The sequence below is a fragment of the Balaenoptera ricei genome, chromosome 7 (assembly GCF_028023285.1).
Source record: "Balaenoptera ricei isolate mBalRic1 chromosome 7, mBalRic1.hap2, whole genome shotgun sequence".
In the NCBI taxonomy this organism is placed as follows: Eukaryota; Metazoa; Chordata; class Mammalia; order Artiodactyla; family Balaenopteridae; genus Balaenoptera; species Balaenoptera ricei.
This window is the reverse complement of record NC_082645.1, coordinates 1,948,020-1,964,493: the sequence shown is the minus strand read 5'-3', so window position 1 is coordinate 1,964,493 and position 16,474 is coordinate 1,948,020. Positions and strand designations below refer to the sequence as shown.

Below are 16,474 nucleotides of genomic sequence, written 5' to 3'. Positions count from 1 at the left end.
GCGTCTGATAAATGTGCAGAAGGAACTGAGCGTCCCTAGACTTACATATTCTCATGATTAAGAAGGGCTGTTTGGATGGAAATATATTCTCAGTGGTAGCATTTAGGTCACTTAAAAAGGATGATTTTATTATTAAAATGGTCGCCATTCATTGGTATTTGGTTCTTGTTGGATGAAAAGGCATATTTTCTCTGCGGGGATTTTATGGAAGAGTGTAATGTTTTATCCCTCCTTTCTTTAATAAATCATCTGTGTTAGTGATATTAGCTGGCAGGAGGTCTGTTAGGACTTTAGTGCTGCCGTCTTTGTGGTCTGATGCAGCTAAGATCTCATCCAAAGGCCAAGCAGGTCCTCTAGAAAGTTTCTTGTCCATTTCTTTCCCTTTTAAAGATTAGAAATTGTCGGCGCTCTCTGTATTCATCTTGGGTGATGGAAGATGATAAGAATTCTGTTAAATGTAAAGTTATCATTTGGTTTTTTTATTTAGGAGCAAATCTATGAGTCCTGTTGATCTTGGAAAAATATTTATAAATTCTGTCCAATTTATATAGGGACCCAGGACATTCAATGAAACATTTATTAAATAACTACATGCGACTAGTATTCTGCTAGGTACTGCAAAACTCATATCCATTTTGCTTCCTGTGAGGCCTTTGCTGAGTATGGAGAACACACAGGAAAGTGAGATGCAGATAATCCAAGATATACCGTGTTTTACATCAAACTCCAAATTAGAAAGTAGGTCCTGACAAGGAGGTTGTGAGCGTCCATCTCGTAATAGTGTGGCTTAGTGCAGAGAGAATGTTCCAGGAATCCTTTGGCATTGCTGCAGCCAGCCCTGTTAGGAGGCCAGCTGCCTCGGGCAGTGAGGCAAATATCTTATTAAGTCATCAGTCTGTTCTTGATGCTCCAGACACACAAAAGACATTAGAGGAAGAGCATCAATACTAATGGCACACACCCAATTCCAAAACACACAGGTGTAGAAAATGACTGAACAGAGAAAACTGTAATGTTCAGGCTCCTCTGTCATAGACTGAGATCAGTCTCCTGCCTTGGGTTTATAAGACAAACCCAGATAAGCTAAAAAAAAACCAGACAACTCCCAAACCAAAGCTTCAAGTATAAGCGTGTAGAGTTATAAGTATCTCACGCAGCCCGTCATTCATTCCGTAGCCTTCCATTGAGCAGAAGCCAGCCTCACGTAGCGTACATATAGGCCCCATGTAATAAAAGTCCACGATTTCAGGAGTTAGGCTCCCGCCAGGCATCTTTACTCATCAGGGTTTCTTTTAGTTATCCAAATTTACAATAACACCAGTAAAACTCCAAGTTAAAAATAGAGTCACAAGCTAGAGACGGTCAGTCAATTACAAACAAGTGGAGGTAGCCAGAGCCTTCACGGCAAAGGTTTCTCTGATGAGGGTGGCCTGTTTCTCCCTGCTGTGCCTGCTCAGGGCGCTCTTACCTTTGAATCCCAGCTCCGTCCCCTTGTGGGAGCTGAACCTTCCCCAGCCCCAGTTGTCAGGGTGTGTCCCTCCATCCCCTCCGCCCCTCTCCTGTAGTGACCTTTGCAGCGCTCACCATCATCCCAGCTGTTTTCTTTCTTTTTTTTTTTTTATTGAAGTATAGTTGTTTTACAGTGTTGTGTTAGTGTCAGGTGTACAGCAAAGTGATTCAGTTATTTATACATATATATCTAGTCATTGTGAGAATTGAATGTTCCTTGAGAGCCACATGGGAATCCAAAAGAAGGACACTGTTTCTGTGGTCAGTTTGTATTTTACTTTGTGGTCCTGGCCCACACTCCTTCCACCTTGCCTCCCCTCTTTCTTTTCTTCCTTGTCTAGACAAATGGTGCTGATCTCTGATGTGAAAATCATCACACTAAAATGACAGTTTACTGTTGCTCTTCCTGGAAAATCCAATCTGGTGTTTGCATTCTTTTCTTCTGCAATATGCATTGATGTAAAAATAATTGGAAGATGGACTTCCTCCTAGTGGGGAAAGGAAGAAAGAAAGTGAATCAGATGCTTAAAAGTCATTGCCATCATCTGATTCTAAAATGTGGGCTCTATCTTTATTTACTTTTATGCTTATTGGTCCAGTAAGAGCCATTCAGAATTATTACTGATACATAACAACAGAAAATAGTGCTTTTCCATTGGCCAGTCATGAGTTAAATTTACATCAGTGTTTTGAGAATCAGTGATGAAATAAATGTAACCAAAATCAATAAATTCTGTTTTAGTATTGATTCCTTTCTTCCGATTGGTCATTCTTTATGTTCTCCAAAACAGTGGTCAGAAGGCTTTTTCTGTAAAAAGCCAGAGAGTAAATATTTTAGGCTTTGCTTGGCCATGTGGTCTCTGTTGCAGCTACCAAAGTCTCCTGCTACTGTGTGAAATCAGTCACAGACATACAGAAGCAACTAGGTTTGGCTAGTTCAAATAAAACTTTATTTTTGAACACTGAAAGTTGAATTCCATATAATTTTCGCATCACAAAGTATTCTCCCTTTTTTTTTTTTTTAACCATTTAAAAATGTAAAGAACATTCTTAGCTAGAAGGCCATACAAAAACAGGCAATAGACCAGGTTTGGTTGATGCTGTTCTAAGGCTTTTGTGGAATAGCCAAACAAAACATTTTCAGTGTCACTTCTTTTTGAGCTCTGGGAGAAAACAATAATGCCCTCTTACTACCAAATACATAAAAATCACCACTGCCTATTGAGTGAGATTCTAAGCTTTACCTAAAATCACGTACTGTAGTTAGTTGATGAAAATCTTGAATAATTGTTGAAGGAGAACAGGACATGCCATGTGCTCTAAGCAGAATAAGACCTCCGTCTCAGTCTGCCCAGGCTGCTGTACCAAATCATCACAGCCTGGATGGCTTATAAATAGCAGAAGTGTATTGCTCACATCTTGGGAGGCTGAAAGTGTGAGGTCGGGGTGCCAGCGTGGTCAGGTGAGGTCGCAGACTTCTCATTGTATCTTCATACGGTGGAAGGCGCTAGGGAGTTCTGTGGAATTTCTTTTATAAAAGCACTATTCCTATTTATGAGGGCTCCACCCTCATGACCTTATCACCTCCCAAAGGCCCATTTACTAATACCACCTCCTTAGGATTTCAGCGTATGAATTTGGGGGGACATAGTAACCTCTAAAAATGGTAGTTCTTTATTTCTTCCACAGTTGTTCATCAGGCACCACTGTATGCTCAGCCCAGGCTAGCGGTACAGCAGTGACCATGGCAGTCTGCAGTTCCAGCTTTTGGGAGCTTTTTATTTCGCTGGTATTTGAGCATCTTCTGTGATTAGTCAACTCATCTAAAGCAGATTGTATGAGCTGTGTGATGGCTCTGGCTCGGAAGTCCCATGTGGGGATGTTTGGTAGACATGCTAGTGTAAAACCTCTCAATTCTTGCCCAGTGGCATTCAGTTTAAAGGATTTGTCCCTCCTTGGTGGTCCCTGAGGAGGTAGAGCTTTTGTTTCTTTGAGTTTGGGGTCAAGGTTGTAGTTTTACCCATGGCGTCTTTTATCTTTCAGGTGCATGCTGCGTGTCCTGGACTCATTCGGCACAGAACCAGAGTTCAACCATGCCAACTATGCCCAGTTGAAAGGCCACAAGACCCCCTGGGGCAAGTGGAACCTGAACCCGCAGCAGTTTTACACCATGTTCCGTGAGTAGTTGTGTCTCACCTCTACTTTCTAGAACGCCGCCAAAGACAAATGGGGAGAGAAATGAGGCCACCGTGTATTTTCAGTTGTGATTCCCAGAGCCCTTAGCTGTAGACATGGGTGCTGTGGAACCTTTTTCTTGGGAATAACTGGATTTTTTTTTAAACCGGAATTGAAAGGCTATGTGAACATTTCGTAAAAAGCCTTAGAAATGTTCTGGAGAAAAATATGCAATATGAGGTATCACTGGAAACCATCTGGGAAAGGACTTTGGATGGACTTTGGCAGGCAGTAAACATGCTTCATGCGACACAGACACCGTTTAGGGTCCACTTGGTGATTCAAGAGGAATGAGGTCTTCCATGTGCATGCATTTTCCAAATAATTAAACCTTCATTACTTAAGCATCAAACTTTGTAAAGAAAAAAACATCAGTCTTTTCAAAATGGAACGATTTAAAACTGTTTCATACCTTACTGGTTTCTTAAACCTTGGGCCTAGGATGAAATCTCACCCTCTCTTGCTCACGTGGTGTCCATGTTGCCACGAGCAGTGATTATTTTGTGAAGTGATGTAGTGGACAGCCTAAAAGTTGATGAACCCGCTGGCCCCAACTGTAGCCTTTCAGCAATTTTCTGTGTTCCTTTCCCACATTCACCATTTCTTGTTGCTGCCATCAGTCTACCTGCCTGTAGCTTCATTTCATTTATAACTAGCTGAGGACTGTGAACCCAAATACCAAATCCTGTAGTATTCATGCCAAGAATGAATTTATTGTTTAAGTCCATAGACCCTGGTGATTCCCCTTAATGAGGTGAATTCCTGTTCTGGAAATGAAAGGTCCTCCGAGTTAAACAGTTCATCTGGACACTCAGAGTGCAGATTTCCATTTTCCTAAATTAGCGGAATAATTTTAATCCAGAGATTTCCATCCTAGAATTAAGATCTGCGATGCGAATCTGTTTCCTTCTTTAAGACCCAAGGCCCTCTGCCGTGCCTTTTCCCCATGTACTGACCCTTCCCCCTCACGTGCAGCCATCTGAAGGTGACCTTTTGTCGGGTCCACTAAGTGCAGCAGCGAACACATTGGACTAATCCTTGGGTGTGAAGTATGAGAAGGAAGGATGAATTAAGAAGGGCTGTGGCAGATGGGGAAGTGATTTTTAAAATCTGCTCATGTTTAAATGTTCATTTTAGCTCAGAGAGGTGTGTGAGAGTATTCTGTATGCATCTAAAACATTATTATTACCGTTCCTGGAGCTCTGTCATCCTATCGTAGCCTGTCACTGGGGCGCAGTTCAGGGGACAAACTAATATAGGGCTTGGTGACTGGCAGCATGGTGAGAGATGGGTAGAGTTACCTTCGGATTGACATTGCTGTGTAACTTTGAGGGGCTGGGATGAGGTGACACAAAATAACCTAAGAAGTGGCTTGTGTGTTACTTCACATACATAAAATGTTAGCTGTGTCCAAAATGGCCAAAACTACTTAAATGACATGGTATATCTATGCCCTCCATGGGATGGTATTTCCCTATATCTGGGGCGTAGAAATAGGAGGCTTTTCCAGAAGGAAGTTCTCTTTTAGAATGTTGGAATTCAGAGTCCAAAAAAACTTATTTTTATTCTCCATGAATGGAGGATTTCAGCAGTGTTGGTTGATTGAATTGCAATCAATTCACTGCTTACAATATAACTAAAGTTGGAAAAATAGATTAATTCTTGTTAACCTGGGAAAGGGATAGTTTCTTAACTGACTCAGAATTCAGCAGGAATCGGGGGCAAAACTGATAACATTTGTCTGCCTAAAAAAAAAAAAAAGAAACCTGTATGGCAAAATCAACAACACAAAAAAATAACACCGTAGCAAATTGTGTTGCAGAGGATTAATATCACTAATGTATAAAGAGCTTCTAAAAATTGAGAAGAAAACATTCCACAATCCAGTAGGAAATGGGCAAAAGCAGTTCGGAGAAAAAAGAAATGTATTGCCCCCAATATAGGAAAACATGTTAACCTCACTCATGATAAGAGAAATGCATTTTAAAACTGCACCAAGATCCCATGTCCCGCGTATCAGATTGGCAAAGATCTGAAAGTTTGCTAACGCAGCTCTTCCTATGGTGAGACTTAGGGAAAGCAGTGGGAATGCAGCCCAGCTGGCACTTGCCCCTGTGCAAGGGGATTTGTCACTGTCTAGCATAGCTTCCTAGGCATCGTTCCTTTGACAAGGTCATATCTAGGAATCCATCCCAAAGATAAGTGAGCAAAGGGCAAAGGTCAGACATGGTATGTGTACAAGGCCATTTATTGTGGCACTATTTGTACTAGGAAAAGACTGGCAATAACCCAGAGGTTCCTAATAGGGGACTGAGTGAATAATATGGTCTATTGATAGAGTGAAGTCATGTGTAACTGTGCAGAAGGGCTGAGGGAAGACTCCACTCTCTGGAGGGAGATGTCTAGGATATATTAAGTGATAAAAACCAAAGTGCAGGAAGGTATGTGGAGTCACTCCCTTCTATATAAGAAGGGTATGGGGGGAGGGAAGTGTGTGTACGTGTATGAGTGTGCTTGTGTTTTCAAAAGAAACAATGGAAGAATAACAAGCTAATAAAAATGATTACCACTGGAGGAGGGTTGGCAGGGACAGGGATAGAAAATAAATGTCTCTTTTTTTTTAATTGATGTATAGTTGATTTACAATGTTGTGTTAATTCCTGCTGTACAGAAAAGTGATTCAGTTATATATACATATGCATTCCTTTTTATATTCTTTCCCATTATGGTTTATTGCAGTATATTGAAAATAGTTCCCTGTGCTAGATGTCTCTTAACGTACTTTATTTTGACTTTGGAACCATGTAAGTGTTTTACATAATTTAAAAAGAAAAAAGAATTCACTAAAGATTGAAAAGAGATCAAAAAATGAAACAACAAATCTGTGTCAGGTTGGTGCTAATCTCTCACACAGATAAAATAATTGTTTCAAGTGACTTTAAAGCACAATCTTTGGACCATACAGTTGTAGTGGGGAATATTTATATTGTTATTTGAAACTATTACAGTTATACTGTAGGAACTACAGTTTGCAGTATATAGGAAGGGGGGAGTGTGTAAAGAATTTAAGTAAAGATTGTATAATACTCAGCTTGAATAGGAAATATCACTGTGAACTTACATTTTCTCTTTGAAAAGGAAATGTTTCCTAACTCTGTACTTTGAAAAGGATCAAAAGTAAAGACAATCCAGTGGCAGTGAGTATCCTTAACACTCAGATTGGGATTTCCTAAGTACCTTTCCCACTAAAGGAACCTCTTTCTAAGATAAATAGGTGATTCCAGGTCTAGGGCAGGAACCGTGAAAGATGGGACATCTTTAACGTGGAAGCAAGGAAGCTAAGAAGGACCCCTGGGGTGGAGTCAGAAGGACACAGGAGCCAAAGCTGGGGTAGTTTGAGCATCAAAAAAAAATAATGACTGCAGTGGATTGGAATCAAACCAATGGAAAGTAATCCATGAATCCAGAATGATAGTCCAAGCAAGAAAAACCCAGAAAATGAATCGATCACCTTTGCGAGTTGCTAAGACACCGACTTCATTACTCTGAAAAATAAAGGGAAAGAATCCAGCTTTGATCGTGCCTTTCTAGGACAAATTGTATTTGAAGATAATCAAATAGTTGATGAGAGAACGTTGTTAATTATGGGGAAATCAGAGCTAATAAATGCAAAAGGAATGAAAAATTAGAAAATCAGCATTTTATAACTCCTAATGAGACAGTGGAGCAAGGTGGGGACCATCAATGGTGACAAAATTCATCAAGTAACAGGGTGATGGAAAATTTCCTCGTGGCTAAGTCCGGGTCCAGTCGAACTCAGTCATTGCCACAGAATCTTCCTTCGGGTAAGTGTGACCATTCTCACGGCCTGAATGGGAAGACCATTCCTTTGAGTAGAAGATGAAAGTGTCAAAAGTGTACCTATGTCTTGTCAATTTTTAAAAAATGAAACAGATTTACTAGTGCTTAATAGATGGGCTGATAGTAATCATTACATAATTGATGTATAATGTGCACATACACTGTGGGTGTACTTGGATTGTTTCCTCTTGATGGGATGCACAAGGAAAAGCTTGGAGACCACAGAAGTAGTGTTGTACTTGTAGAATCAGGTCATCGTCAAGTCCGGCTGTCTTATTACGGGATTACCGGTGTTCTGGCAGGCGTGGAGTACAGGGAGAGGCTGGAGAAGGCTGTTTAGAAAGGGCCCAGCAGGAGGGTAAGGAAAGAGAAGAACGCACCCGCACTGTTCCTGAAGCATCTTTAGGAGTAGGGTGTTGAGACGGACACTCCTGACCAGGTTGATGCTGTTGAATATTCAGAGGGCACTTCTCACTTTAAGGCTGCTTGTATTTCTCCTCTAACTCATTTCCTCACTAAGTTGGTAGAATTTCTACAAGCTGAGAAGCCTGGCTTTTCTTCACTCTTTTGCCCCAAATCTCAGAATTTCACTAGAACTATCCTCTCCGTGTATTCTGTTTGCATTTGGGCATTTTTGTGTGTCAGCATAGACTGTTCCCAGCACCTTCCTAAGCAGCTTCTATAGGGACCAACCGAGTGGTCAGACCACAGTAAGGACATTTAACTAGATCTTTTTTTTTTTTTTTTTTTTAAACATCTTGATTGGCGTATAATTGCTTTACAATGGTGTGTTAGTTTCTGCTTTATAACAAAGTGAATCAGCTATACATATACATATGTCCCCATATCTCTTCCCTCTTGCGTCTCCCTCCCACCCTCCCTATCCCACCCCTCTAGGTGATCACACAGCACCGAGCTGATCTCCCTGTGCTATGCGGCTGCTTCCCACTAGCTATCTATTTTACGTTTGGTAGTGTATATATGTCTATGCCACTCTCTCACCCTGTCACATCTTACCCCTCTCCCTCCCCATATCCTCAAGTCCATTCTCTAGTAGGTCTGTGTCTTTATTCCTGTCTTGCCACTAGGTTCTTCATGACCTTTATTTTCCCTTAGATTCCATATATATGTGTTAGCATACTGTGTTTGTTTTTCTCTTTCTGACTTACTTCACTCTGTATGACAGACTCTAATAACTCCATCCACCTCACTACAAATACCTCCATTTCATTTCTCTTTTAACTAGATCTTTGAGTGATGGTTTTTTCCAGGAAGCTGAACTGAGAAGTGCAGTTCTTCCTCCGTCAGGGCAGGCCTCTTGTTCCTTTTCCCGCTTATCCATACTCTAGTGTGGCTTCTGAGCTGGGCACTGAGACCCTCCTCCTGCCCCAGAGCCAGCTCTGAAAAGCTCAGCATGGACCAAGCTCTTCCTCCTCAAAAACCACAGTGCCTTCCCTTTGCCCATGGGGTCAGGTCCAAAGTCCATAGCATAGCTCTCGGGCCCCCTGCCTTCTCTCCCCTACCACAGTCCTCCCCTGGCCTCCCCGACCTCACCAGATAGTCTGCTGGTCTCTGAAGGTGCCACCATGATTCCTCACCACCTTTGCCGCCTTCATATCACCCTGCTAGCAAAATTTTATTTTTCTCTTGAAGTCTCTGTTTAAATGACTTCCATCTTTCCAATCAAATTAAAAAAAGAAAAATAACCCTATTATAAAAACAGGGAAAGCCTCCCCAAGGAAAAAGGCCCCCATATCCTAATGTAAGCATTATTATCTTTTTCAGGGGTATATTTTTGCATAGTTATAACACACATACTAAAATTTTATATCTGCTTTTTTTCCATTTACTATATCAAAAAATATTTTCAAGGTTCAACTTTTAAAACCATTGTTTCCAAGGCTGTTTTTATATAGTCTATCAAGTGGACTTTGTATTTATTTGGGGTACGTTTGCTAATTCTTGTTGAGAATTAATTGTTGCTTTTTCTGGGCTTGCCAGGGACTTGACCCTATATTTAGGCATTATTTCAGTCAACAGCCTTTAATCTGCTGTGCGTACTGCTTTTTCTAAACTCCTGAAGAAGTTTAGAAAAAATAAGGTATTCTCTTATTTTTCTCAGTCCCAAACAAGGTGCATCATACCCCAGTAAAGGAATGAAAGGAATCTGCCCACACAGAAAAATCAAATAGAGAAGACATCTGCCTGTACCATTTACAAGAGAAAATAAAACCCTGAAGTTGGTGTCTTGCACCTTGAATTATCTCGTATTTGGATAGTTCTAATTATCTGCCTGGCACCCTCTTTCACAACTTCGTCAGGCTTATGTAAAAACATCAGTAGTGGGAAAACATCTTCATCTAACTGAGTTTTTTTCCTCTCTTGCCCTGAAGACTGTGGCTGAAAGCACAATAGCAGAGATTACCAGATTCCTCATTCCTAGTTTCAGGCAAGCTGCATCTCAGACTTATATTTACCTCCTGTCGTTGAAAAGTTTCCATAACGTTTATTAGTCTGTTTAGCAACCTCACTGTTCATATCACTGTAATAGAACGTTTCCTGTTTTCGAGGCAAAGTCTGTTTGTATTGGTTTATTTTTACTTAAGTAATTTTTTTAAAACCATTTTTTTTAAATGTATTTTATTTATTTATTTATTTATTTATTTATGGCTGTGTTGGGTCTTCGTTTCTGTGCGAGGGCTTTCTCTAGTTGCGGCAAGTGGGGTCCACTCTTCATCGCGGTGCGCGGGCCTCTCACTGTCGCGGCCTCTCTTGTTGCGGAGCACAGGCTCCAGATGTGCAGGCTCAGTAGCTGTGGCTCACGGGCCTAGTTGCTCCGCGGCGGTATGGGATCTTCCCAAACCAGGGCTCGAACCCGTGTCCCCTGCATTGGCAGGCAGATTCTCAACCACTGCGCCACCAGGGAAGCCCAATTTTTACTTAAGTAATTTTTTAGTCCTTTTGAGAATTTGCCTTCTGGGTGCTCATATTGTGTAATTACAGTCCGGGCGGGGAGATGCTCAGTGTTTCTCGATAACATGTAGAAATCTGGGAGCTGTGATAGAGTTGAGTGAGGAACAGATTGGGGATTCTGGAGGCATTAGAGCCTCCCTGTTTCACCTCCATCCCCTTTGCATTTGTTATACCATCTGGCCTCTGATGTTGTGCTTTCTCCCGTAGGCTTTTAGGTCTCCCAGGGTGCCAAGTTCTCTCTGACAGCCAGGCCATTGCAGGTGCTGTTCCTTTGTCCGGAAACTGTGTTCCTTGCTCCCCCTCCAGGGAGGTGTCCTGTCCTCCAAAAGCCTTCCCTCCCTGAGCCTCGCGCCCCTGCTCCTTTCCCCTCCCCCACCCCACACCTGTGTGCCTGCCCGGAGGCCACTTCGCCATCTCCATGAGCATCCTCACTGCTGAGTCCTCAGTCCCTGAAGTTGTAACATCGCTGGTGATAAATATTGGTTGAATTAAGAGTAAAGAACAAAGTAGACCCAACCACAGAATGGAGTTAATGAAAATGTAAGTAACATCGTGACACTCCTGTGCCCACAGTGACGTAGCCTCTCACTGTAGGGAAAGTTGTCACCCCAGTTGCCTCAAGGCCTGGAGTGGTCTGGCCCCGCTATCCCCCCACCCCCCTGGCCTCATCTCTTACTACATGTCCTCTTGGTCACTACTCTCTAGCCTCCTTACTGTTTTTTGGATGGGCCGGGCACACTCCTACCCGAGGACCTTTGCATCGGTTGTTCCATCCTCCAGAACATTGTTCCCTTAGACTTCCATATCCCCTCCTTCAGGTCTTTAACTCAAATGTCACTTCAGTGAGACTAAGCCTGACACCCCTCCCTTTTTTTTAAATGCAACTCCTTTCTCCCCCAACTTCTTACACCCATTCCCTGCTTTCTTTTCCTCTATAACTGTATTATCACTTAGCATTTATGCTTCAGGGACTTTTGTTTATTTTCTTTTTTTCTCTGCTGGAATCTGAGGCTAGTATTAGTAGGAGTTTTGTCTTTGTTGTTTATTGCTGAGACTCCAATACCTTGAAGAATGTCTGGCACATAGTAGGCATTCAGAAAATACTTATCGATTGAATTAAATTAAATGGAACGATAATGCCAGTTCTATTTTTAGTCCATGCAACAATGTAGGGAAGCGTAAGAAATGTACAAATCTAAGGTTACGCTGTAGCACAGGGAACTATATTCAATATCCTGTGATAAACCATAATGGAAAAGAATATTAAAAAAAAAATGTGTGTGTGTGTGTGCACATGTGTATAAACTGAATCACTTGGCTGTACAGCAGAAATTAACATTGTAAATCAACTATACTTCAATTAAAAAAAAATCTAAGAGTACAGAAGCTTCTTGAAGCCAGTGAACTCATGTTACTCTCCCTTGTCTTCCCACAGAAATTATTCACATGGTTGGGTTTTCAGGAGTTGTTCAGATCATACTGGTGGTCGTTGTCATTGACATTCTAACTCTTTGAGTTTCTCCAAGGACTTGGGGTTTGCATCCGTGTTTATTTGCGTGATCAGATGGGAATAGTGGCTTGTAGACCAAAAATTTTGCCTGACAAAACAGGAATTTTAGAAACAAGCCAGTTCCCTTTCATGCAAATGACAAACATGTTGGCTTCAGCTGAGGATCCATGGCTTCCGTGTACGACTTTATTTTCAGGGCCTGACAAGCAAAGGAGCTATTTGCGATTCAAGCAGCCTTTTTGGCCTTTCTCTTGGACCAGGAGGGCTCTTGCCTTTTACATCTGTGCTGACCAGTGAGTAACAGGATCAGCCTTGTAATTCCTTCAGTCTGAGACTCAGCCTTCAGGAGTAATGTTCTTCTAAGGGGTCCATTCCCTCCTAAATTGCTTTTTGACGCTTGAAAAATTTACTCTGGTGTGTCTTCTGTCAACAGTTCAGATGCTCATCTTTTCAACTCAGCTGTACATGATAGTTTCCCCAGCCTGTATCCCAGCCTCCTGTCTCTCTAAGAGCATCACTACCATTTGGGAAACAAAATCAATTTTGACGAAATTTGAAGCAAAACATCACTATGTGCACTTTTTTAAATCAGATGACTACTTGTGTGATGTAGCTATTTTTCAGTAGAGTTTTTTTCTGTCATGTAGGTTTCGTCATCACCAGAATCAGCATCAAAATTGTGAATGCCGTGAATGACAGCAGCCAGTATTCTTCCCTGTTTTGTTATGAAATTTTTGAAATATAAAAAAATGGAAAGAAATGTAAAATAGAAACCCAAAGCCTAGACTCCACAGTTAACAGTTTGCTTTATTTGTTCTATGACCTATCCATCTATATGTCTATCTTCTCCCCATCCATCAATCCAATTTTTTTTCCTTTTATGCATAAAAGAACACTTAACCCTTAGATGTTTCAGCATGACATCATTAACTAGAGTTCAGTATTGGTCACCAAATTGTGTTTTGTTTTGTTTTTTTATGTACAAAACTGAATTATTTTATTTGTTTAATTGTTTACTGTCTTCCTCCCTGGCTGAATATAAGCTGCATGAAGGGAGCTTCACCCATGCTTATCTTGTTCACTGGCATATCCTTAACTCCTAAGTTGTTGCCTGGCTCATAGTAAGTGCTCAGTAAACGTGCCGAACGTTGAATGAATGATGATAGTGAGAAACCTGTGATGTTAGAATTTTAAAAGCCTAGATCACTGATTTGTTTCCCTTCTTGCCAACATCTACTTTGTGACCTAGATAAAAAGATATGTTCATTTATCTATTTAATAAATATTTATTGAACATCTATACTACACCAGGCCTGAGCTAGGTTCTAGGATAGAGTGGTGAGCTGCCTTAGCTAATGATGAATCCTGAGAAGAATGGGCTTTGGTTTGGGAGCTTGTGTGCAAAGAACATGATGCTGGAAGTAATTCAGACATGACCTCTGCTGCCTAGCAACAGAGCTCTGCCTACAAAGTCAGTCACACCAGGTAATGAAGCATTCATCATTGACTTAATCAGTCGTTCATTCAAAAAATATTTTCTCAGTGCCTACTATGCTCTGGGCTCCTGGAAGTCGGAGACACATAAAACGTGGCTCAGTCCTCAAGGAGCATATGGTCATAAGTGGAGACAGTGACGTGTGATAAGGACTAACTCTTCGTGGTCTAAGAGAGCAGAAGAAGGGTACTCATCTCAGTCTTAGGGAGTCAGGGAACCCTTCAACTAAGAGGCGATGAGAGCTGAGACTTAAACGCAGGAGGAAGTGATAGACATGCCAGACACATGCCAGCATGAGATAAGATGGAAAAACACGGCATTAAAAACCCCGGGTAGGTCATGAAGAAGAGATACCCGTGGAAGGGTGTCCTGGAATGACAGGTATACTTGGGCGCTGCTTCCCCCTGAGGGAAGTGAAGCTTTTCAGCAGGAAACTGCCATAGTCACATATTTGTTTCAAAGAATACCTTGTCAGGCAACACAAAGGATGGATTGGAGTTAGGAGGCAGTGAGAACGGGACGAAGGGGCAAGGCTGGAGGTGTGGAGATACTCGGAAATCCCCTGCAGGGTTTATGCGGGTGCAGTGATGTTCGATAGTCATTGATTTAGATAGTCAAGAATTGGAAACATCCTAAAGTGGTAGGTTGTATTAGACAGGATTTCGGTCAAACTGGCTTGGTCACAAGGGTTTGTTGGCTCTTGTCACTGGGAATTGTTAAAACCGGCTTTAGGCAGAGCTGGATTCAGGGCTTGGAGGATCTCTTTACTCTCCCTATCTCGGCTTTGCATGTCTCTGGCTTGGCATCATTCTCAGGCAGGCTCTCCTCACATGGGCGCGGAGATGACGTTTGCAGCTCTAGACTTCTACCCTGCCAGCTGAGTAACCGTAGCAGCAAGATGTTGACTCCAAAAGTAGCGCGCTCACCATGGAGCAACTCCGGTAGGCGGGACTTGGATGGTAAACCCATCTTTCAAGTGAGCCTTGGTCAAGTCGAGTCCTGTGGATCATGTGCCCATCCTTGGAGGCATGGGGAGTGGGGGACATAAGAGGTCAGGATTGGCACCAGTTCAAGCCCCCCGAATGGAACAGAATTGCATGGCTGGTGTGGGAAGTGCAGTTAGTTCCACTAAGTGATGCTGGCAGACCAGAACCATGGGCATTCCATCTTGAGGGGGTGAGTCTAGGCACTGAGGTATTGTGCTGCTTTAACAAGTGGTGATGAGCCATGGTTATTACCCCAGAAAGATACCTGTAGCACTTGGTGTAAGAGAAAAAAGAAATTCACAAAAGATCCAATTTTGTAAGACCCAATTTTGGTTTGAGGATTGAAAAGGATCCATGAGTCTAGAAAAAAGGAGCCTAATAGTGGTTATTTCTAGGTGGTAAAATGATGGGCGACATCATTCTTTCTTTATACTATCTTTCTCTCTTGTCTGAAAAAAAGTTATACACTGAGAATGTGTTTCTAGTATAACTAGGAAAACCGTTTCGATTTAAAGAAAAACTTATCTATTGAAGTTTTGACAAGATTTGATGAGGCCAGAACTAGGAAAGGTGAAGAGGAGAGAAGGGGGTGATGGCTTTTGAGAAGCTGACCTCCCCTGGACTTGGTGAATTGGATGGCTGTGAGGCTGCAGAGGGAGCCCAACTGGCTCTGCAGTTTCTGCCCTTGGTGACTAGGTGGCATGGGGGTCCCCAACACTGCAGGGCCAGCCGTGGTTAAAGGCTGGCAGACATCTGTTAGAATGAATTTTGTACTTCTTAAGAGATGTTTAGAACTAACTGGTTGAAAAATCAGACCTAGGAGAATTTATGCTGTTGAAAGAAGGCTCAGTTTGACTTAATAAAAATTGTGAGTTACATTTCAAACGAGGACATTATAACTGCTTGGTAGATATAGTGTATACCTGATTTATTAAGTAGTTGGTAAGCTCCATGAAGACAGAAACTCATCTTTATGTTGTAGTTCCTCAATACCTAGCATATAAATGTGGTTCATAGAAAGAGCGCTCTGAAATGTTTGTCACTGAATGAACTATTCCAGCTAAACTAACAGTAATTCTTAAAAGAAGTCATTGCAGGAGTCAGCTCAGGAGACTCACCAACCTGATTTGGTTTGTAATCATTTGTAAATAGGTGCTTTCCAAGTACTTAAAATAATGCTTTTCTTAATAAGAAAAAAATGTCCTAAAATCCTTTAAAGATCATTACTCATGTTTAGGAAATCCCTTCCAGTTCGTACCATGTAGAAAAAATCAGCTTCCTTCCACATACATATAATATAAGTTGCTCAAGAAGCTGAGGAAAGTCCCTCTCTCTTTCACTCTCTCTCTCTCTCTCTCTCTCTCTCTCTCTCTCTCTCTCTCTCTCTCTCTCTCTCTCTCTATATATATATATATATGTGTGTGTGTGTGTGTGTGTGTGTGTGTGTGTGTGTCATGTGTATTTTGGTCTACCTTACAATATTATTTTCCTCCAAAGCATGTTTACCACTCTGGTTCACAGAGTCCAGAAAATAAAATATTTGGACTCTGAAGCTGTATATTAAAGTGCTTTAAGGAGCTTGGGCTCTGGAAACAGCTGGTCTGGCTCTGAATCCCAACGTTGCCATTTCCTGGCATGTCAACTTGGGTAGTTTAAGTAACTCTCTCTTTTCTCATCTGTACAAACATGTTGTAAGGTTGTCATGAAGATATAATGAAATGGTCACTATAAAGCACTCAGATTGTCAGTTATCTAAAAAAAATCACATTTGTTTACCACCTGGGTTGGAGTGGTTTCCAAAAGTACAAGATTTCCTGTGTCTCATTTATGATGGGATTTCTTTGATTTACCTTGAAATGTAAATACCTTCGCTTTGAATACCCTTCGCACAGCTGAAGTCTGTGT

General features: G+C 41.6%; 1 protein-coding gene across 7 annotated transcripts in view; it reads left to right on the top strand.

Annotated features, from left to right (window-relative positions):
• The window catches only part of MGAT5 (alpha-1,6-mannosylglycoprotein 6-beta-N-acetylglucosaminyltransferase), a 363,475-nt gene that overhangs the window by 242,632 nt on the left and 104,369 nt on the right, over positions 1 to 16,474 (top strand). For all 7 annotated transcript variants that reach the window (XM_059927612.1, XM_059927613.1, XM_059927614.1 and 4 more), the window contains one exon: positions 3,553 to 3,686. In XM_059927612.1, coding sequence (XP_059783595.1) covers positions 3,553 to 3,686 — 134 coding nt within the window. The remainder of the gene's footprint in view (positions 1 to 3,552; positions 3,687 to 16,474) is intronic.